Genomic DNA, 18,489 nt, shown 5'->3' on the forward strand with positions numbered 1-18,489 from the left:
GCACCTCATTCAGTCATTCAACAGACATTCTAGGGCTGACTTGTTAGCTCACTGCTTAGAGCATGGTGCTGATAACACCAAGGTCCAGGTTTCAATCCCTACACAGGCCAAAAACAAACAAACTAAACAGACATTCCACTATATGCCAGGCACTGTTCTAGGCTGTGGCAAAACATCATGAAAATAACAAAGCTTTGCACTCATTCTCCAAGGGTCCCAGAGAGAACTCTACAAGGAGACCCTTTTCTTTTCTTAGAGGGGATCAGCTCAAGGACCTTTTGAGAAGGCCAACAGATGTGCCAAATGTCCTCATGCCACGGAACCCTGAAGGACAGGTGGCCATGCACACAGTGAGTTGTTCTGGGCTACTTTGGGCCCTCTCTTCAGTCCCTCTCCAGTCCAGGCTTGGGACAGGAGAGATGACAGTCTCTCTAGGGTGGTGGAGGGCATCAGTGGAAAGCAGGAAGCCCTGGGGAATGATGGGCCCACCACCAATGCATCCAGTTCTTGAGGTACCAGGCAGAAGTGAGTCTCCCAGAGGGGTGTCAGCTGGTGAATGCTGCTCAGTGCCAGCCAGTCCTGGGACAGTGCCCCCAGCTTCAGGCCTGGCTTCTAGTCTGGCTTGTGGTTCAGTGGCTGTGTGACCTTGCTCAGGTCTCCCAACCTTTGTGAGCCTCACCTAGAAGATAACTGCAGACTCCTTGCAGGGCTTCTGGGAGGAGCATGAGAGATGATGTAAGCAGGTTTAGTATAGATCAGATGCCCAGCAAAGTTGCTGTCCTTCTTCTCCCTACCCATCCCTGGGCCCCCACTCAGGGCTCCCTGGGACCTGTCACTGGTCCCATCCCTGACACATTGCTTTCTCTTCCTCTCTTCCCCTGGCCCCCAACCCCTTCTCCCAGTCTCCTTCCTTTTTGTCCACCCTGCTCACTGCCCTGGGGGCCTCTTTCTACAATGCACATCTGAACTGTTGCTCCACTATTTCACACTCTTCTGTGCTCCACTCTGCCCTTAGGAGATAGTCCCAAGCCTGGCACTGTGGCCTCCCAACACCTGGAGGCTGCTCTCTTAGCCCCACCTTCTTTTCCAGTTCTCAAGCCCGTGGATGGCAGATGGCACCTCTGGGCCTTCGCTCTGGTGTCACTGTCTTCCATGCCCCATCTCTGTAGATCCAGCCCCAGCTCTTCTTTTCTAATCCCCAAGCCAGGCCAGATCAGGGGCTCCCCTCATGTCTGTGGGCACCAGGCCCAGCATATAAGGGCCTCCCTGTACCTTCTCCTGCTGACCATGAGCCTTCTGTGTCCCCATGACAAGGGCCACCAAGATGGCCAGCCCCAAGAAACCAAACCCTTGACTTTGGTGTTACAGGGCTGCCATCTAACCAACTGAGCTAATTCAGGCCAGCTCAAGAAAGCCATCTTACTCTCCACCCTTGTATATGCCTCAAATCCCCCCATTCCAGACGCATAGGCGGAAGGGCACACAGGACATGGCCGGATACAGGTTTATTGTGGCACTGGAGGTGAACAGGGGCCAGTGTGGCCAGCACCAGTGTGTGATGGTGGTGGAGGGAGTGCAGGGGGTGTGAACGGGGTGGGACAAGGCCCAGGGAACCCCAGACTCGGGCCAGGAGTCGGGGCTGGGGCGACCATCGCCAGCCCTACCCAGAAACGCTAGGGTGAGGATTCCGGACTCCTCAGGCTGGGTGGGGCCAAGGCAGCAGTGGGCAGGAATGGCTCATACATGGGAGAAGGCATGGCTCTTGCAAAGGGGCTTGTCCTTCTTGGAGTAGAAGGTCTTTCCCTCCAGGTTGATCTGACATATCTAGGGACAGTGAAGGATCAGTCACAGAGGGTTGGGAACAGCAGGAGAGGCCCCTTCCCAACTTCTCTGGCATGGCACCGGCCTCCCATCCCGGAGGCAGGAGGTAGGGGCAGGGCCCGAGCATGAGGGGCGGGGCTCTCACCGCGCAGACGAAGCACGTGTCATGCCAGCTGAAGCCCAGCGCCTCCAGGAAGCGGTCCCCGGCGTCGATCTTGAAGTCACAGCCACGGCATTTTGTGCCAAACATCTTTTCATAGTCTGGGAACAGAGGAAGAGAGGAAGGGAGCCCAGATTCTCGCCTGCCCCATTCCTGGTCCCTCCTGGCCCTCGCCGGGCAGCCTCGTACCTCGCTCGCAGTAGGGCACCCCTTCCTCCATGTAGAAGGCCCTGTTCCGAATGGGAGTCTTGCAGGCGGCGCAGGTGAAGCAATGCACGTGCCAGGTCATCTTCAGGGCATGCATGATCTCCTGGAAGGAGGCCACAGTCACTTGGCAGGCTGGGCCCCCTCCTCCAGAACACAGGACACAGGAAGGCTGGCCTTGGGCCTTCGTCCTTCTCATGGTAAATATTCCATCTATACATCCACGACTCCCTGGTTTCCACTTCCAACCATGAGGTCCCCATGTGGATGTGCGCTGCTCTTCTCGGACTTGCCAGATCCAAAACTCAGCTCCCAATCTCCACACCCCATACCTGTGCCTACCGCTGCTGGCCCCATCTCACTGATGGCAACTCCATCCTTCCATCCGCTCCGTCCAAATTCTCCTTCTCTCACACCTCACATCAGGCCCACCAGTAAATCCTGTTGGGTCCACCATCAAGACAACCAGATTCCTACCACTTCTTGCAGCCTCCCAGTTGTGAGATGTGAACCACCATCATCTCTTGCCTGGGTGACTGCACAGAACTAGCCTCTGTGCTTGGACCTCTGCCCCTTCAAACTATTCTCATCCCAGCTACCAGTGAGCCTCTTCAACCCAAGCCAGGACACAGCCTCTGCTCAAAACCCTGTAGTATTTCCCATTTCCCCAGTAAAAGCCAAGCCCCGTGCAGGGTCAGCAGGTCTGGCCTCTGTTCCCTCCCCTCCCCCACTGTTGCTCACAGTGATCCTGCCACACTGGCCTCTTGCCTGGCATTGATGTGCCAGGCACACTCCTGTCAGGGCTTTACAGTGCTGGACCACTCTACCCCAGGTTATTCAAGGCTCACCCCTCATCTCCTCCAAGTTTCTGCTCAAATGTCACCTCCACGAGGCCTGCCCTGACCACACCAATTAATACTGCAACTGCCTTCCCAACACCACGCTCCCAGTACCTTATTCTGCTCTTTCCTTTTTTCCACACCATTTATCTTACTAACATACCACCACGTACTTGTCTATTGCTTACCATCGCTCCTCCCTTCTTCCTGCTAAAATGTAAGGTCCAGGAAGACAGGAAGCCTCAACTGTTCTATTAACTGATCTTTCCCAAGTGCCTGGCCCTTACTGGGTGCTAATCCATAAGTGTTTGTGCATTGAGTTAACGTGGCTCCACTGGAGGTGGGAGGAAATAGAGGCTTATGGGGCTGATCTCTCCCTGGGGCTGGACCATCCATCCCCAGGGACTGAGGCCAACCAGTATTCAAAGCTGGAGCAGGCAGAGGGCAGTGTGGGGCCTCAAGGGGCAGCCAGAGACCTGTGGGTTCAGTCAGACCTTGCTTCTCAGTTGGGTGACTTGGCCAACAGCTTTACCTTCTCTTGAGACTTGGTGAACTAGGAACTTAATTCCAGCCTTGCAGGTCTATTGTGAGAATGGCCCCGCATTTGAAGTCTGGAGTCCCAGATCCAATGCCTGCAAGGCCAGGTGGGGACTGTGTCATGGGGGAGCACCTGTCCTGCCCAGTTCATTCAGGAATGCCTGCCTGGAAGGCTCAGGTTAAAACCTAGTTGTTAAAGTGAAATCTCCAGATTTTTATTTTTTGGCAGCTGGCCAGCACAGGGAACTGAACCCTTGACCTTGGTGTTAGAAGGTGGTGCTCTAACTATACAGATTTTTAAATGTTGGCCACTGACTTAAAAAGGAGACAGTGTGGGCCAAGAAGGACATAGCATGGGTGACATCTAGCTCTCGGATGGCCTATTTGTGTCCTTTACAATATCCATATCACATCTAATGTACACCTTGCTACCACACTGTCCAGAAGTTACTGCCACCCCCATTTTAGCAAGGCCCAGAGGAAGCGACTTTCCCCAGGTCACACAGTTAATAGATGGCAGAATGGGTTTTGTACCCACATGTGGCTGGCTCTTCCCACTGCCTGGTGTTGCCTCTTTTTCGTTTTTTAGAGGGAAAAAATTGTTTATTCACAAGGTGGCCATGTGAGATTTGTATCTCAGATCCATCTTATTGCCTCTTTTGAAGGAGCAAAGGGCCATCGTGAAGGAACCTGGGCTGTGAACTGGTGGGGTGGGGCTCCAGCAGGGATGTGTGGGCTGCCCAGGGCACAGCTGGACAGCGGGTTTCTGCTGGTATTCAGAATGTGTGGGCCAGTTATCAACCTCTATTTTACCCTCTATAGTTTCCTAAATCTGTCTGCCTCTGCCATCCCCAAATGCCCTAGCCCAGGCCCCACAGAGGAAGCTTTCTGAGGCACATCTGACCTCGCCAGCCCCCAGCTCCAAACTCCTAACACGGCTCCTGCCCACCTCTTCCACTTTATCTCACACCCTTCCCAGGCGTTGCCTTGTGACACAGCTGTTCTCTCTGCTTGGATCCCTCACCAAGTGAATTCCTACTCTACTTGTATTTTAAGTTCTGCTTAGAGGCCACTTCCATCCACTCATTCAAGTGTTTACTGACCACCTGCACAGCACTTGATGCAAACTGCCCTGTTCTCAGTCCATGAAGTTCACACATGGGGAAGCGAGGCATGACAAAAGGAAAGGACTGGGGTGTAGTGAGCATATTGTGGGGGCCCTGGCCTGGTGGAGAGGGTGGGTGTCAAAGAAGGTGTTCCTGAGGGAGTGATGTGAGTCCCACATGAAGAGGAAGGCATTGAGCAGGCGCAGTTCCAGGGCTGGGCATAGAGCCAGGGACAGGGAGTATTTCCAAGGAACTAACGGGCACTGAGAGCCCCTATCAGAGCACCTGTCAGGTTGGCGAAGTCAGATTCCTGCCCCCGAGAGATTGAGGTAGGGGTTCCCTAAGCTCTATGAGGCCCTGGAGTCCCTGGAAGAGGAAAGCTGAGGCCTGGGAGGAAGTATGAGGTTGGGACAGGGGCAGGAGCAGGGTTTGCCATCCAGGGCTTACTCCAGGACCCAGGGGCCAGCTGGGCCCTCTGAGCCTCATCTCCTCACCTACGATGTGGGACAGTACCCCTGCCCTGTACATGGGACTGGTGGGAGGGCGGGCGAGTGCAGGTGTGGCACGAGCAGAGCAGTCAGCCAATGGTGGGGCCTCAATCTGTGGAAAGCAGACCCAGATGCCCAACTCAAGAAGGTCCCAGGATCCGGCCTGTTCTTCTAGAACAGTCCAGCAGGGTGTGGCCCAGGCTGGCAGGGAAATGACTGGGATCTTGGGCAAAATTTTCTCATCTGTAAGATGGGAATAACCAAACTGATTTCATGGATGCCTACAGAGTAAATGCTCCATAAATACGACCTGTTACAACAAAGACAAAGACAGTGATCATATCCATTCTCCCCTACTTGCCTACTGGTGGGACCTCATTTTTTGCTGGTACATGGCTACCCAAAACAAAGACCGTCTTTCCCAGCCTCCCTTGCAGCTCGGTGTGATCATGTGACTGGGCTCTGACCAATAGGATAGAAGCAGAAGGGCTGGGTAGCAACATCCTCTAAAGATGCAGGCCATGGGCCGCTGTCTCTTTTATTCTGATTCCAACCTCCCGCTGGCTGGAATGTGGACATTTGGGTTAAGGTTCAAGAGTCATCTTAGAATATGAGTGGTAAGGCCGGCCCGTGGCTCACTCGGTAGAGTGCAGTGCTGATAACACCAAGGCCACAGGTTCGGATCCTATATAGGGATGGCCGGTTTGCTCACTGGCTGAGCGTGGTGCTGACAACACCAAGCCAAGGGTTGAGATCCCCTTACCGGTCATCTTTTAAAAAAAAAAAAAAAAAGAATATGAGTGGTAAGTAGGCATGTGCTGAGAACAGCCGAGCAATGAGATAGAGGAGGCAGGGTCCACCATGCTAGTCCTAGACAGTCTACCTCTGGAGTTTTTTAGGTAGGAAATAAGCCACTATCATTTTGAGTTTTCTACCACTTATGGTCAAGGTAACCCTCACTAATGTCAATATCACCATCACAGAGCTCTCTGGCCACAGCTGGCAGCCCTGCCTCTGGATCCAGAAATAAGGAGAAAGCATGACGCAGGGAGAGCCCAAGGTGGGAGTCAGAAGGGTCTGGGGCTACAGCTCAGCCCTCATGCTCTGTGCAGCCTTGGGCAGTCTCTGCCTCTCTCTGGGACTTAGTTTTCATATATGTAGGAACCCACTCAGCTGTCAACCCTGCCTGTCCTGCCCCCCTTTCCTAGGGGGTAAAGAACCGCAGCAAGCTCTGTCCTCAGTCTGTGACCCCCTCTGAGTCCCCTTTCCCTGGTATAAGTTCCTGGGAGCAGGGCCTACATATGTCTTGTTCACACTGTGTCCCCAGCATGGGGCACACTGCCTGGCACACTGTCCACATTTAATAAAGAGAATGAATGGGTGGAGACATGGCCCATGACTCTTTGATCTCGACACACACTGACCAATGTCCCAAGCCCGACTGGGTGGCAGCCAAGATTCCCACAGGAAACCTGGTCAGGCTCTACTCTGTGTTTAGCCTCCATGGGAAAAACAGGATTTTGAATTACAAGTTATTGAGTCTGAAATTCTGATTTTGCCACTCAATAGTCCTGTATACTTAAAGCCCATCAAGTTACCTTACAGAGTCTCAGTTTGCTCATGGATTAGATGCGTCCTTCCTCTATTATTGAAGCTGGAGAGTCAAAATACTGGATTTCCCAGACTCCCTTACAACCAAATGTGATCCTATGATAACAGTTCCAGACAATGAGATAAAGATGGAAGCCAGTCACTGGCTTTTCTTCCAGAGTCTAAAGGCAAAGCCTTGTTAAAAGAATGCCATTTGCTCCTTCCTTCTCCTTCCTGCCTGGAATAAGAACACAGACCTGGGACCTGAGACAAAGGTCTACATGCTAAGGATTTGGGAGCAAAAAGGTGGGAAAAGCCTAAGTCCCTAAAGGCATCTTTGAGCAGCTGTTCCAACAGTGGAATTCTTTTTTTTTTTTTTTTTTTTTGCAGCTGGTCGATCCAGGGATCAAACCCTGGACCTTGGTGTTATCAGCACCATGCTGTAACCAACCAACTGAGCTAATCAGCCAGCCCTCAGCCCTGGAATTCCTATGACTGAAATAAATAATCCTCTCCGTTATTATGCGGAATACAATCCCAACTGATACAGTAGCCATCTCTTGGCCTGTCCGGTACTTCCCTTCTTAGGATGATGTCATCCTGGTTTTATTTTAGGGAACCACTCATGCCTCACAGTCTGTGGTTCAGGCAGGGCCATCTTACCCCCAGATCCAGGGATGGGTGGAACCCAAGCCTGGACAATCCAAATCACGGGATTTGGTTCAGGGGTGGTCATGTGACTCAAGCCAGGCCAGTGAGCCTCAGCACTGGGACTTCTGATATATCAACTGGGACAGAGGTGCTCACTTTCAGTGTGTGGTACTAAGCTGGGGAGATGTCACCTTGGAGGCACTGTGGCACCATCTTTGCTGCCTTCCAGGGAAAAGTGTGCTGGGGAACACAGATGAAAACAGAGGCAATAATAGAGTTCTGATGACCTCAGTACCTGGATTCAGCTGGGCCTGAAGTTAGTGCCTTGGGCTTTCCAGTTATTTGAGCCTATACATTTCCTGAATAGGATTTTGCTCATTTGTTAAGAGGACTCTGGCTAGTGTAAAGTGAGGCCAATACAGCAGCTCATTTATTAGGCTGTTAAGGATCCCAAGGGCTCATGCAGGGAGCCCGGGAGTTCTCCACAACACTCCCCAGTGCTGACGGGTTCAGGACTCGCATTCCTGCCTGTGCACCCCCCACCCTCCAGCCCTACTCACGCCAGTGATCTTCTTCTTGCACTTGGCACAGCTGGGTGCATAACGCACATCATAGCAGGGGGGGCAGAAGATGGCACCCTTCTCCTCGAAGAAACCGCCCTCTTCCAGGACCTTCCCACACTGGCTGCACACGAACTCCTCGGGGTGGTATGCGTGGCCCAATGCCACCAGGTAGCGGCCCCTATGGGGAAGGCAAGGGCAGTGGGAGGGGGGTTATGCAAATGAGGCAGGGGCTCCTGGCTGGAGCCCAACTGGGTTTATTGAGCAACTATTAGGAAGCCTTAGGTGGGAAAGTTCATTCTCCCCATTTTCCAAATAGGGTAAAAGATAGATTCAGGAAGTGACTTGCCCAAGGTCTCACAGTGAGAGTGATGAAAGTGATGAAGCCTGAAGTCATGCTGCACTGCCTTGGTGACACGAGGCTGTTTTAGGGCAGGGAGGACTGGGTTGGGGCTGATGACTTGAGCCTAATAAGACCACCCTAAGGACTAGTGCACTGGAGGACAGGAGGCCCCAAGTGCCAGTGAACACCTGGGCAGACCTAGATGCCTGTCTGTCCTGCTTGCCTGTTCCATCTGGCTAGTAAGGGAACTGCAAGTCCCAGATGAACAGGGGTGTCTGAACAGGGTGCTTTGCAGAGTTTCCACCTAAGAGTTGATGGCAGTCAAGAGCAGGCCAGGGCTGGGATTGAGAACTAGGAAGGCTCTAGAATCTGGCACACTAACTCTGGGGGGCTGTGTGACCCTGCTGGGCCCCAGGGAGCAGTATACAGTGGGAGGGGCCTCTGGCCTGTCTGCTCCAAGAGCAGAGAGAGACCAAGTGAGCAGGAGGGAGAGAGGCAGAGGGGCTGGGAGGGAGAAGGCCCTTCTCTGCCCAGAGAGCAGCAAGTCTAGGGGTGTGGTTTGGGCATGTTGTTGGCCCTTTCCTCCATTCCACCAGGGCAAACACTGCTAGAGGTTGATGGGAGGTTGGGAGGTAGGTGGCACTGGATTAAGAATCTGAGAACCCTACCATCACTCCAACTGGGAACAGAATCCTTATTCTCCCCCAATGGCAGCTAAGGAGAGATGGGTGGGTAGATAGATAGGCCAGGGCCAGGCTACAGGGCAGGAAAGGCCAGGGTAGAAAAGGTACAGGGCCACCCACCGGATGACCTTGTGGCACCGGTGGCACACAGGAGTCTTGCCGTTGCTGCCACTGCCCCCTCCTGGGCCCCCTCCAGCAGCTGCCTGCACAATGGAGGTGCGGTTCTGCAGAGGCGTGGGTGTGGCTGGCTGGCTGTGCCGGGTCAGCACTGTGCTTGTTTTGTCCGGGGCATAGCGTTCGGCAAATGCAGGGTCCACAGCCCAGGGCGGGCGGCTGGTGGGGCTGGGGTTGGGAGGGCCTGCCAGGGCCGAGGAAACTGGCTCCAGAGGTGTGCCCAGGGACCCCAAAAGACAGCGGGTGGAGCCCGGGGCAGCTCAGAGGAACCCTCCCCCATGTTCCTGGAGGCTCCCCACCCTTCCCCAGGCCCAGGCCCAGGCCCACTCTTTCTCACCAGGCCAGAGTTCCTGGGGTGTAGCTGAAGCTGGGGCTGGGGCTTCTGTCCTGGGCACCTGGCTGCAAGATCTGCCATTCAAGTCCCTGCACGGCTGAGGCTCCAGGCATGGCACCACCCCCCAACCTGCTGGCCCCGTGGGAGATGCCTAGGTGCATGAGAGCTGCTGGACTCCAAGTCCCACCAGGGTAGGGATGGGAAGGGCAGCTTCTGCTAACCAGATTCCAGCTGGGCTATTGTCTAGAGCTGGGAGGTGAGCAGGGCTCCTGCTTCTGGGACAGCTCTTGGGGTTCCCCTCATCCCAGAAAGCTGGCTCTGATGGCAGGGCAGGGCCCCCTTTGCCAGGTACCCCCCTCACACTGAGACCCAGACTGGCAGGGCCCACACAGTCTGAACCATCAAACACTCCACACCCAAAATTCAAACCAGGTCCACAAAGATAGAAGACAGAGGCAGAGAAAGCAGGGCTCAGATGTTTATTTCCATGCCCAAGGCAGCACAGACCTGGCAGACAGCAGTACCATAGGGCAAGGAGAGAAGGCAGTGTCAGACGAAGCCAGGCCCTGTGCCAGGTAGGCTGCCAGTGCCAGGCCAGCAAGAGGCTCAGGCCAGAGCAGGAGAGGGTGAGTGAGGTAGGCAGAAGCTGGAGGCACCAAGGGGGTGCCCTGGGCAGGAGGAACAGAAAGAGGGAGGCAGAGAAGGCAGCTGGCCGGAGAGGGCTGGGCTACGACTGCACGTTGAGCACATGGGCAGAGCGCTGGTGGTGCCAGTCCCGGAGGCGGGTGTAGCGTGGGCTCTGCAGCTCCAGGACATACTTTTCCCTGAGGGGCAGAGAGAGAAGGAGGAGGAAGTGGAAGGAAGGAGAGATGGAAGGGAAGCAGGGAGGCAGGATGGAAGGAAGGAAGGAGAATGGAGAGCCTCAGCTGGGGAGCACCAGGAGTAGACACAGGGGTGGTGGCTGGAATGGAAGAGGAGGCGGGAGAGACGGGCTGGTGCCCATCCTTTTACCTCGATTTCTTCAGGTGCTCCTCATCCGGGTCTTGCACTGAGAGGGCAGAGGCAGGCATTGACCAAGAGAAACAGAAGGTCACCCCAGCCCTGAGCCTTGACAGAGGATCAGGCCTGGGATGGGGGCCAGGAGTGTCTGTCCTGCCCTAGGCTGGCACTTACTGAACTCGGTGCCCGTGAGGTGGGCGAGGATGCGGAATGAACGGGACTGGCCTATCCCGGGCCGCGGCCGCCAGTCCTCGGTGTCCTCCATCAGCCGCTGCTTGCTGGCATCTGGGACCAGCGGTCGGAGCGGCTGTCTGTGGGGAGGGTGTGGCTCAGAACCTCACTCTGGGGGCGGGCAGTGGGGGCAGCCCCTCCCAGGATTTGGTACAGTGGGTTGTGGTGATGGGAGAGCGGGAAGGCAAGGCCAGGGGCCCTACTGGGAGGCTGGGTGGGTGGGTAAGTGAGGGGGCAGGAGGGCAGTCAGGGTGGAGAGGTGGGCAGCCAAGGTAGGGAGGGGCTGCCCCCCAGAGTGTCAAAGGAAGGAAGAGAGGGACAGGCAGAGGGGGCTCACTGACTTGTCAGGGGTCTGCACCTGTGAAGGAAATAGACAGACAGACAGATAAAGGGAGGAAGGGACAGACACAGGGGAGGAAGAAAGACGGGGAGCGGTCAGAGCAGCCAGGGCCAAGGCGGCACTGAGTATCTGGGGCTCAGCGGGCCCAACACCACACCCCAACCCCGGGCTGCAGGCAGGGACACTGCCTCGTTCTGAGCCCCTGGGAGGGTGGTGCCTGGGCAGGAGCCACACCCTTGGGAGGGGCCCTGTGCCTGCGGCCCCCGCCCCGGCCGCCAGGGGTCGCTGCCGCACGGTTCCGCGGAGCTGGGACGCAGCGCAGACTGAGTAGCAGCTGGCAGCGGGCAGCGGGCGTGGGGCCATGGACGTGAGTGCACGGCGTGGGCGGTGGGCGGGCAGGGGCCGACGTACCCATTCTGCTGCGGGGCGCTGTCAGCGGGCAGGGGCGCCCCGAAGGGCCGGGCCGTCTTGTTGAGGGAGACACTGGGTGCAAAGGTGTACCGCGGGGAGTCCGCGGCGGGGGCCAGGGCCTGGGCGGAGACAGAGCCGGGCAGGGCGGGCGGGGGTGGGGGCCTGGGTGGGAATGGGGCTTCCTCCTGCAGAGGACAGCAGCTGCAGCCCCGCCCCCACACATCTGGCCGGAGGCTACGGGAGGGGGCGACTCAGGTTTCAAGGGGCCCATTTGGGAGCGATGATCTCAGCCCACGGGGGCCGAGGGAGGACGGGCGTGCAGCACAGGCCGGCGGGAGGGAGGCAGGCGGGCAGACAGGCAGACGTGCGTGGTGCTTGGACCCCGTGCGGCAGCCCCCGGCTCGATTCCTAGTCTCCCAGACCCTCCCCAGTTCTGGCGTTTGCCCTTTGCTCCCAGCCAGGGATAGGAGTACCGAGGCTGAGGCTGCACTGGGGAGAACAGTCAGCCCGGGCGTCCAAGCCCACCCAGCCTGCCGCCAGATGTCCCCAGCCCGCCGCCTACCTTCTGCGGTTTGCTCTGAGCCGGCTGGGCCCTAGAGAAGAAAAGCAGTGATGACAGACCAAGCCCAAGGGCGCCCCCACCCGCTGGGGCCCAGCCAGCGTCTGCACACCTGCTGAGACCCAGGCTGAGGCGCTCCCCGCAGGCTCGGATCTTGTTCTGGGCTTCGATGTGCGTGAGGCTCCCCGCGTTCTCGCCATCTATACTCAGCACCCAGTCGCCCACAGCCACGCCGGCCTGAGCAGCTTTGCCTCCAGGAGTGAGCTGTGGAGAGATGAAGGGTGAGGGAAGCCCATGGTAGTCAACCCTGCTCTACCCAAAGCTGCCTCCCTCCCAGAACCCAGAGGCCTATTCAGTCATTTTTCTGGGTAGCTGCTGGATACTAAAACAACCTAGGAGGCTGGCCGACTAGCTCAGTTGGTTAGCGCACCATGTTATAACACCAAGGTCAAGGGTTTGGATCCCAGTACCTGCCAGCCACCAAAAAAAAAAAAAAAAAAAACCCAAATAAAACGACCTAGGAGGTGGTGGTGCTCACCTGAACTTCACCATTACCGCAATCACATTGCATATTTATTCACCTTTGTGACACTCCCCCACAATCCAGAAACTGCTATGATGTCAACAAATAGCCACCCTCAAGCTAAAACCCAAGCTTCTCCACTATGACCACAGCCTTTTGAGGTCCCTGCTGGCCTCCTGCCCCAGCTGTTCCACCTACCAGATATGCCCTGTGGCTTATGCATGTGGCAACTTCCTGACACCTCTGGGTGCCCTCACTGACCTCTTACACTCCCAGCACCCTGACTTGGGGCCATCTACAGGGATATGCCAGGACTCTTTGAGAGCCAGGAATAGGCCCTGTCATCTCCATGTTCACAGTGCCTGAATGGGGCCCAAGTTGTCTGCTGGGGATCCACAGGCTGTGAACAGGTGTCACCCACCCCCAAGCTGTCAATTGTAACATCACTCTCCTGCCCCTAATCCTTTGAGCTCTGAGTTGAGCATTACTGGTTCCTATGGCAAATGAGGAGAAATAGTGGGCTGGAAGGAAAAATAGCCACCAGCAACAGATGAGACCATGAGGGATGACTTCTGGGGAGCAGTGGGCCTTGGTTCAAGGAGAATGGGGTGTGTCACCTAGTGGCTGAAAGAGTCCATTTATGAAGGCTTCAAATGCCATGGGAAGGAACCAGGACTTACTTGGCCTTGAGGGTAGCAGGGCCACTAGCAGTTTTAAGGCCTGGGATGGTGTATTCCCCAGACCCCTGATAGAGGTGACCTTGACAAACCCCACTGGGCCCTTCTAGCCCTTTAGCCCGACAACACAGGCAGAGGCAGCTCAGCTGTCCATGGGTCCGAGCCCATGGGGCTGCCCAGCCATCTGGCCAGGGCCTGGCACTACACTGAGCAGGCTTCTGTGGGGAAGTGCTGAAAGGCAAATTCACACTTCACAGGTGGGAGCAACTGGAGGTACAGGCTGCTGGATGCCCCAGGAGGCTCCTCAGGCGGGCCAGTGCAGACTGAGCTGAGGCAGGGAGAGGGGAGGTAAGAGGTTCCAGAGAGATGTCAGAGTGTGGAGGGACCAGACACAGAGACTGACAGCACTGGGACAAGGGAGAGCTGGGTTTGACAGCTCTATTTCATGCTTGCATGCGAGATTAGAAGAGTAAGAGAGCTGGGAGGTCCCTTCTTTACTTGCTAAATAATAATAGTAAGAATAGCATGGGGCTGGCCACTTAGCTCAAGTGGTTAGAGTGCAGAGTTATAACACCAAGGTCAAGGGGTGGTTAGAGTGCAGAGTTATAACACCAAGGTCAAGGGGTGGTTAGAGTGCAGAGTTATAACACCAAGGTCAAGGCTTTGGATCCCTGTCCCAGACAGCCACACACACACACACACACGCACACGCACACGCACACGCACACGCACACACACACAAAGAATGGCAGCTTACATTTATTGAGTACCTAATGTTTCTACATATTAACACTGAATCCTACAAAATACCCTGTGGAGTAGTCTGGGGTTCTACCCATTTTACACATGGAAAAAACACACAGAGAGGTTAAGCAACTTGCCTCAAGTCACCCAGCTAGTAAGAAGCAGGGCCAGAATTTGGCCCTGACTCTAAGGCTCTGCCATTCCACAGGCTATCTCTGCTGAGGGGCCCAACGGAAGGGTCAGCCCACCTGGAAAGACTCCCTGTCCCCCCTGTTTGGGTTTGGGACCTGGATCCTCTATCTCACGTTTAGTTTAATCCAACCCCTTATACTGGGCATGGGGAAGTGACACTCTAGGGGTAAGTCACTTACTCAAGGTCATGGTGAGTCAGTAGAAGGGAAACCCGGTCCAGCCACTTCCTACCTATATGGGCTGGCTTTGGGAAAGTGTGGGCTGAGCCCCAGGTGGGGTCTTGGGGTAAGCAGGAGCAGCTGGCTCCTGGAGAGAAGGTAAGGATCAGGGACTACTTCCTTCCCTGGAGTGAGGAAGGCAGGAAGCACATGAGGTGTAAGGGAGTGGTCAGAGCAGAGAGGTAGAGAGAGAGAAGGAGAGAGCTCTGGGGAGGTGCTGGAGAGAGAAGCAGGGAGGAGCTTAGGACAGGGGAAGGGTGAGGCCCTGAGAGACCAAGGAGGGGAAAAGCCAGGGGGCTGGACACTGCATGGGGTAGGGGTGAGTCAGCCTCAGGGCTCCAATGAGCAGCCCAACCCCCCAGTCCCAGACATTACCTCATCTGCCAGGCCGGGCCCACAGCCAGTCCTAGCCCCTCCCTCCTCCCTCCATTCTGGGGTCAGGGGAGGGGGAGGGGGCTGGCCTAGCTCAGAAAAGACCACTCCACCCACCCACCTGGGCTTAGGTCCAGCTTCAAGGCTGGGCTCAGCTGGTGGCCCCAGCTACATGATGGGGCTGCTGACACAGAAGCTCAGGCACAGAGTGCCCCCAACAGGTCACACCTGAAAGTCCATCCCAATCAATGAAGAAATGCTGAGATTAGCCAAGGCCTATGGCTCCTGAGCCACACTGGCCAGCACTTTCCCAGGGAGGGGGATGTAGGGTAGGTTTTCAGGGTTGACAAGCCTTGAGGATTGTGTAGGGGTGTGTGTGTGTGTGTCAGGGGGGCCCTTGCCCTTCACTATTCTGCTGGCAGGGCAGGTTCCAGGAGAACCCTGTGGAAGGATTTCTGGGAAGAACACTGCCTGGCCACCAAACCCAACTCCCACAGACAAACTCTGCTTTGGGGGCCCTCTCAGCCTGGGCAGTGCTGGGACAACCCTCTGGCCCCTCCAGGCTGGGCTTACCCTGGGCTTCCTGCCAACAACTGCCTACCCATCAGGCACCAGGGTGGGCCTCCCTGGACAGGTGGATGTCGGGGCAGGATGTCCCTGCCCCCTGCTGACCCCTAAGCCACAGTCAGACACCAGCCCAAGGGCTGGCCTCACCCACTCTGGGCAGGCAGTTTGCTCTGTGTCCTATAACTGGACCCAACAGCTGGAGCTGCAGCCTGGTGACCAGCCGAAGGGCCCACTGCTAAATTCAGGGGTCCAGGCCTAGGCCAGCTCTTTTCGATTCTGCAGACTCTAGGCACTGTAGGCCATCCCAGCATGGGGCTGCATTCTTGGGCTTATAAGGCAATCCCCCTGCCACAGGGGAGGAGCTTGCCCCCAGCTCCGCCCCATCAGGGCAGGCGCTCAGGAGTTGAAGTCAGAGCCCTAGAGCAGAGCCCCAGCTCACACCTCTGCTCCAGGTCAAAGGCCATTGTATCCTAAATGGGACCAGTGGATGGGGATGCAAGCCCTAACATAGGCTGGGGAAAAACGCATTTCCTACTCTCAAAAAGTGCAGGCCATCTTGTGCCTCAATTCAAATCCCTGCTTTGCCATGGACTAGCTGAGTGAGGCCCTTCACCTCTCCCAAGTTCCCTTATCTAGAAAAACAGGATGACAGTTGCTATTCCCTGGGTGTCAATGAGACTGAAGTAAGGTCCTCCAGTCAGAGTGCCCTGCCTGTGGCCTGGCTCCAAGCATTGCTCCCTCAAGCTTAGACACTTCCTGGAGATGTCAGGCTCTCATCATGCAGAATGGGCCTCCTCCTGGCCCTCAGAGGTGGGTGGCCACAGGAGCTTGGTGGAAGGGCATCACGTACAGCACAGTGCTAGAAGAGTTTGGGGGCTCCTCTCCCAGCATCCACCAAATTAAGAATCCTTGTAGGAGGTGCCTGCCACATCTTTGGACTGGACACTTCCTGACCCGTTGGTCCCTGGATTGCTCCTGCTCAGACTCCTCCCAACACTCACTGGAGACGTGAGCACCCAAAGACCCGTGGGGAGAGCCCTTCCCCCAACCTAAGCTCACCCGGGAGATGGAGAGGGGCACATTGAAGTCCTTGCCCCCTTGCAGCCGGAAGCCCCAAGGTGCTGGCCCCTCCAGCACTACCTTGAAGGAATCCATGGTGCTCACTCCTGAGAGGACAGAGGAGAAGGTGAGTGGCTGGCATCGTGGCCAGGTGGGCGGGCAGGCCCAGTCCTGGACACTGGCCTTGGACAAGTACCAAGGAGGCACGGGCAGATGCCGAGCACACCCAAGGCATGGGTAGGCAGGTATCTTGTCAGGCTTGGCTGGGTTGTTGGCTGGCAGACCTCACTTTGGAAAGGCAGGAGCAGTTCCCTCCCCTCCCCCCGCCCCAACCAAGGGACTGGGTGAGGGGTGCCCGCATCTACGCTTGAGGTTCCTTTCATCCAGGGGTGGGCCACGGGACTAATTTGGCATGGCCTCCCCTCAAGCCAGACTGGAGCCTCGGGCAGTGGGGTGAGTCAGGGGCCGGCTCTCCTCTCCCCCGCCCCCAGGTCCCGGCAGGCAGGCCGCGGCTGGAGGCTGCTCGGACTATATAAGGCGTGTAAGCTGACACTGTGCGGAGAGCCAGCGGAGGGAGCACACGGGGGCTCAAGACGTGAGGGGGAGGGGAGGAAGGAGAGGGAGGTGGCTGGAGCGGGTCCTAGTCATTCCGGGACTGGTCGAGGAGGCTGGGAGCCAGGGCGGGACCCCTGGGCGCTGAAGGGAGGGGGAGGCGAGAGCGGAGCGCGGCCCCTGCGGAGATCGGTGGGCGCCGGGACATCAAAACGTGGCCAGGACAAGGGTCCATCCTGGAGCCCAGTGAGGGTGGTGCCTCCCACCCCGACGTGACTCAGTTTCCCTCTAGTCCCCCGCCCGGGCCCCATGCATTGGCTGGGTCCCGGCCGCAGGAAGCAGCGCAGGCGCCAATCGGCCCCGCCGCAGCCGGCTTTGCCACAGGAAAGCGGGGGCGAGGGCGGAGGCAGGGGCCCGGGCCCTCAGGAGAAAGCACAGCCCTGGCCACGATCCCCAATGTCCTACATGGCCCTCAGCAGGCCCCTGGCCCCTGCCTGTTCCAGCCCAAGACGCCCTGCGCGGTCTCCAGTACCTGCTCGGCCCCGCCGGGGCGCTGCTCAGCAGCGAGCTCCGAAGAGCCGCGTTGGGATCAGCCTGCCGCGCTCTGACCCCGCCCCCGCGGCTACCGCCCTCTTTGAGCCCACGGGAAGGGGCGGGGTTTTAGAGACCACGCCCCACAGACACGCCCACGACGGCCTCTCCGCCGGCGGGAAGCCCCGCCCAATCACGAAGTCCCGTTTGTCTTCGAGCTCGGAGGCTCTACCCGCCCTGGTCGGCTTGAGTGGGCGGGGCCAGGGCGGGGCGTGAGCTGTGGGAAGCCCAGTCCGGGAGAGGCTGCCTTGCCCGAGGCTCGCCCAGACCCTGACGCCTCCTGCTGGCGGAGTGAAAGGAAAGCGGCGTTTGAAACCAGACAGACCGGGATGTTAGTCGTCGCGGAATTTTAGTTTCCTCTTTGGAAAATGAGACAATAATGCACGCCACACTAGGCCGCCGAGAGGGTCGGTGTTGTACGCGCGGCCATTGGCGACTCTAGAATTTATAAATTGGAGGGACTGGCGAGGGTGAGGGGGTCGACAGGAGAGCATGATAGGTTTGCAGAAGGCGGAAAAAAATGGCAAGAGCGGACAGAGCTGGAAGAGGCTCTTGGCCTTGCCCTGAGCCTGACCTGTGGGCCTGCCCTCACTCCCCCTGACCCTGGGCAGAGTCAGCAGCCAGCAGCCCTGTGACCCCTGTCTAGCGCCCACGACACACTGTCGGGATGGGCTGCGTCCTGTTCCACCTCACTCCACAGCGGGCTGTGCTTTGGCCCCTCTTTGCCCCAGGGCTCAGCCCGGGCAGCTGTGGCAGGCGGAAAATTGAGCATAGCGAGTGTTCCGGTGAGTGAACAGTTGTCCACCCTCCACTTGCTTGGTGGTCGCGTCCCTCAGCTCCTTCTAGGACATGGTTACTGCCGTTCTCTCCGCCGTCCTCGCATTCCTCACTCTTCTGCATCATTCCCCCTCACTACACAAATTGCTGTAAGAGTTCTCATTAAAGACGGCACCTTTTGATCCTA

At 57.0% G+C, this 18,489-nt stretch overlaps 1 protein-coding gene across 2 annotated transcripts; it reads right to left on the reverse strand.

Annotated features, from left to right (window-relative positions):
* Positions 1 to 1,568: 1,568 nt before the first annotated feature.
* PDLIM7 (PDZ and LIM domain 7) lies at positions 1,569 to 17,567 on the reverse strand. 2 transcript variants are annotated; one of them, XM_063086546.1, is made up of 14 exons: positions 17,467 to 17,567; positions 16,383 to 16,489; positions 12,143 to 12,294; positions 12,034 to 12,064; positions 11,472 to 11,590; positions 11,058 to 11,078; positions 10,664 to 10,800; positions 10,502 to 10,538; positions 9,494 to 9,555; positions 9,103 to 9,340; positions 7,957 to 8,137; positions 2,171 to 2,291; positions 1,967 to 2,082; positions 1,569 to 1,824 (listed from the first exon to the last, which is right to left on the reverse strand). In XM_063086546.1, the coding sequence occupies exons 2-14, from the start codon at positions 16,476 to 16,478 to the stop codon at positions 1,738 to 1,740; spliced, it is 1,398 nt and encodes a 465-aa protein (XP_062942616.1). In that variant the 5' UTR covers positions 16,479 to 16,489; positions 17,467 to 17,567; the 3' UTR covers positions 1,569 to 1,737. The 2 variants fall into 2 exon arrangements, with proteins under 2 accessions (XP_062942616.1, XP_062942615.1); XM_063086545.1 differs by lacking the exons at positions 1,569 to 1,824; positions 1,967 to 2,082; positions 2,171 to 2,291; ... (1 more) ...; positions 9,103 to 9,340; positions 9,494 to 9,555 and adding an exon at positions 10,133 to 10,314.
* Positions 17,568 to 18,489: the final 922 nt, after the last annotated feature.

Source organism: Cynocephalus volans, chromosome 2, assembly GCF_027409185.1.
Source record: "Cynocephalus volans isolate mCynVol1 chromosome 2, mCynVol1.pri, whole genome shotgun sequence".
Lineage (NCBI taxonomy): Eukaryota > Metazoa > Chordata > Mammalia > Dermoptera > Cynocephalidae > Cynocephalus > Cynocephalus volans.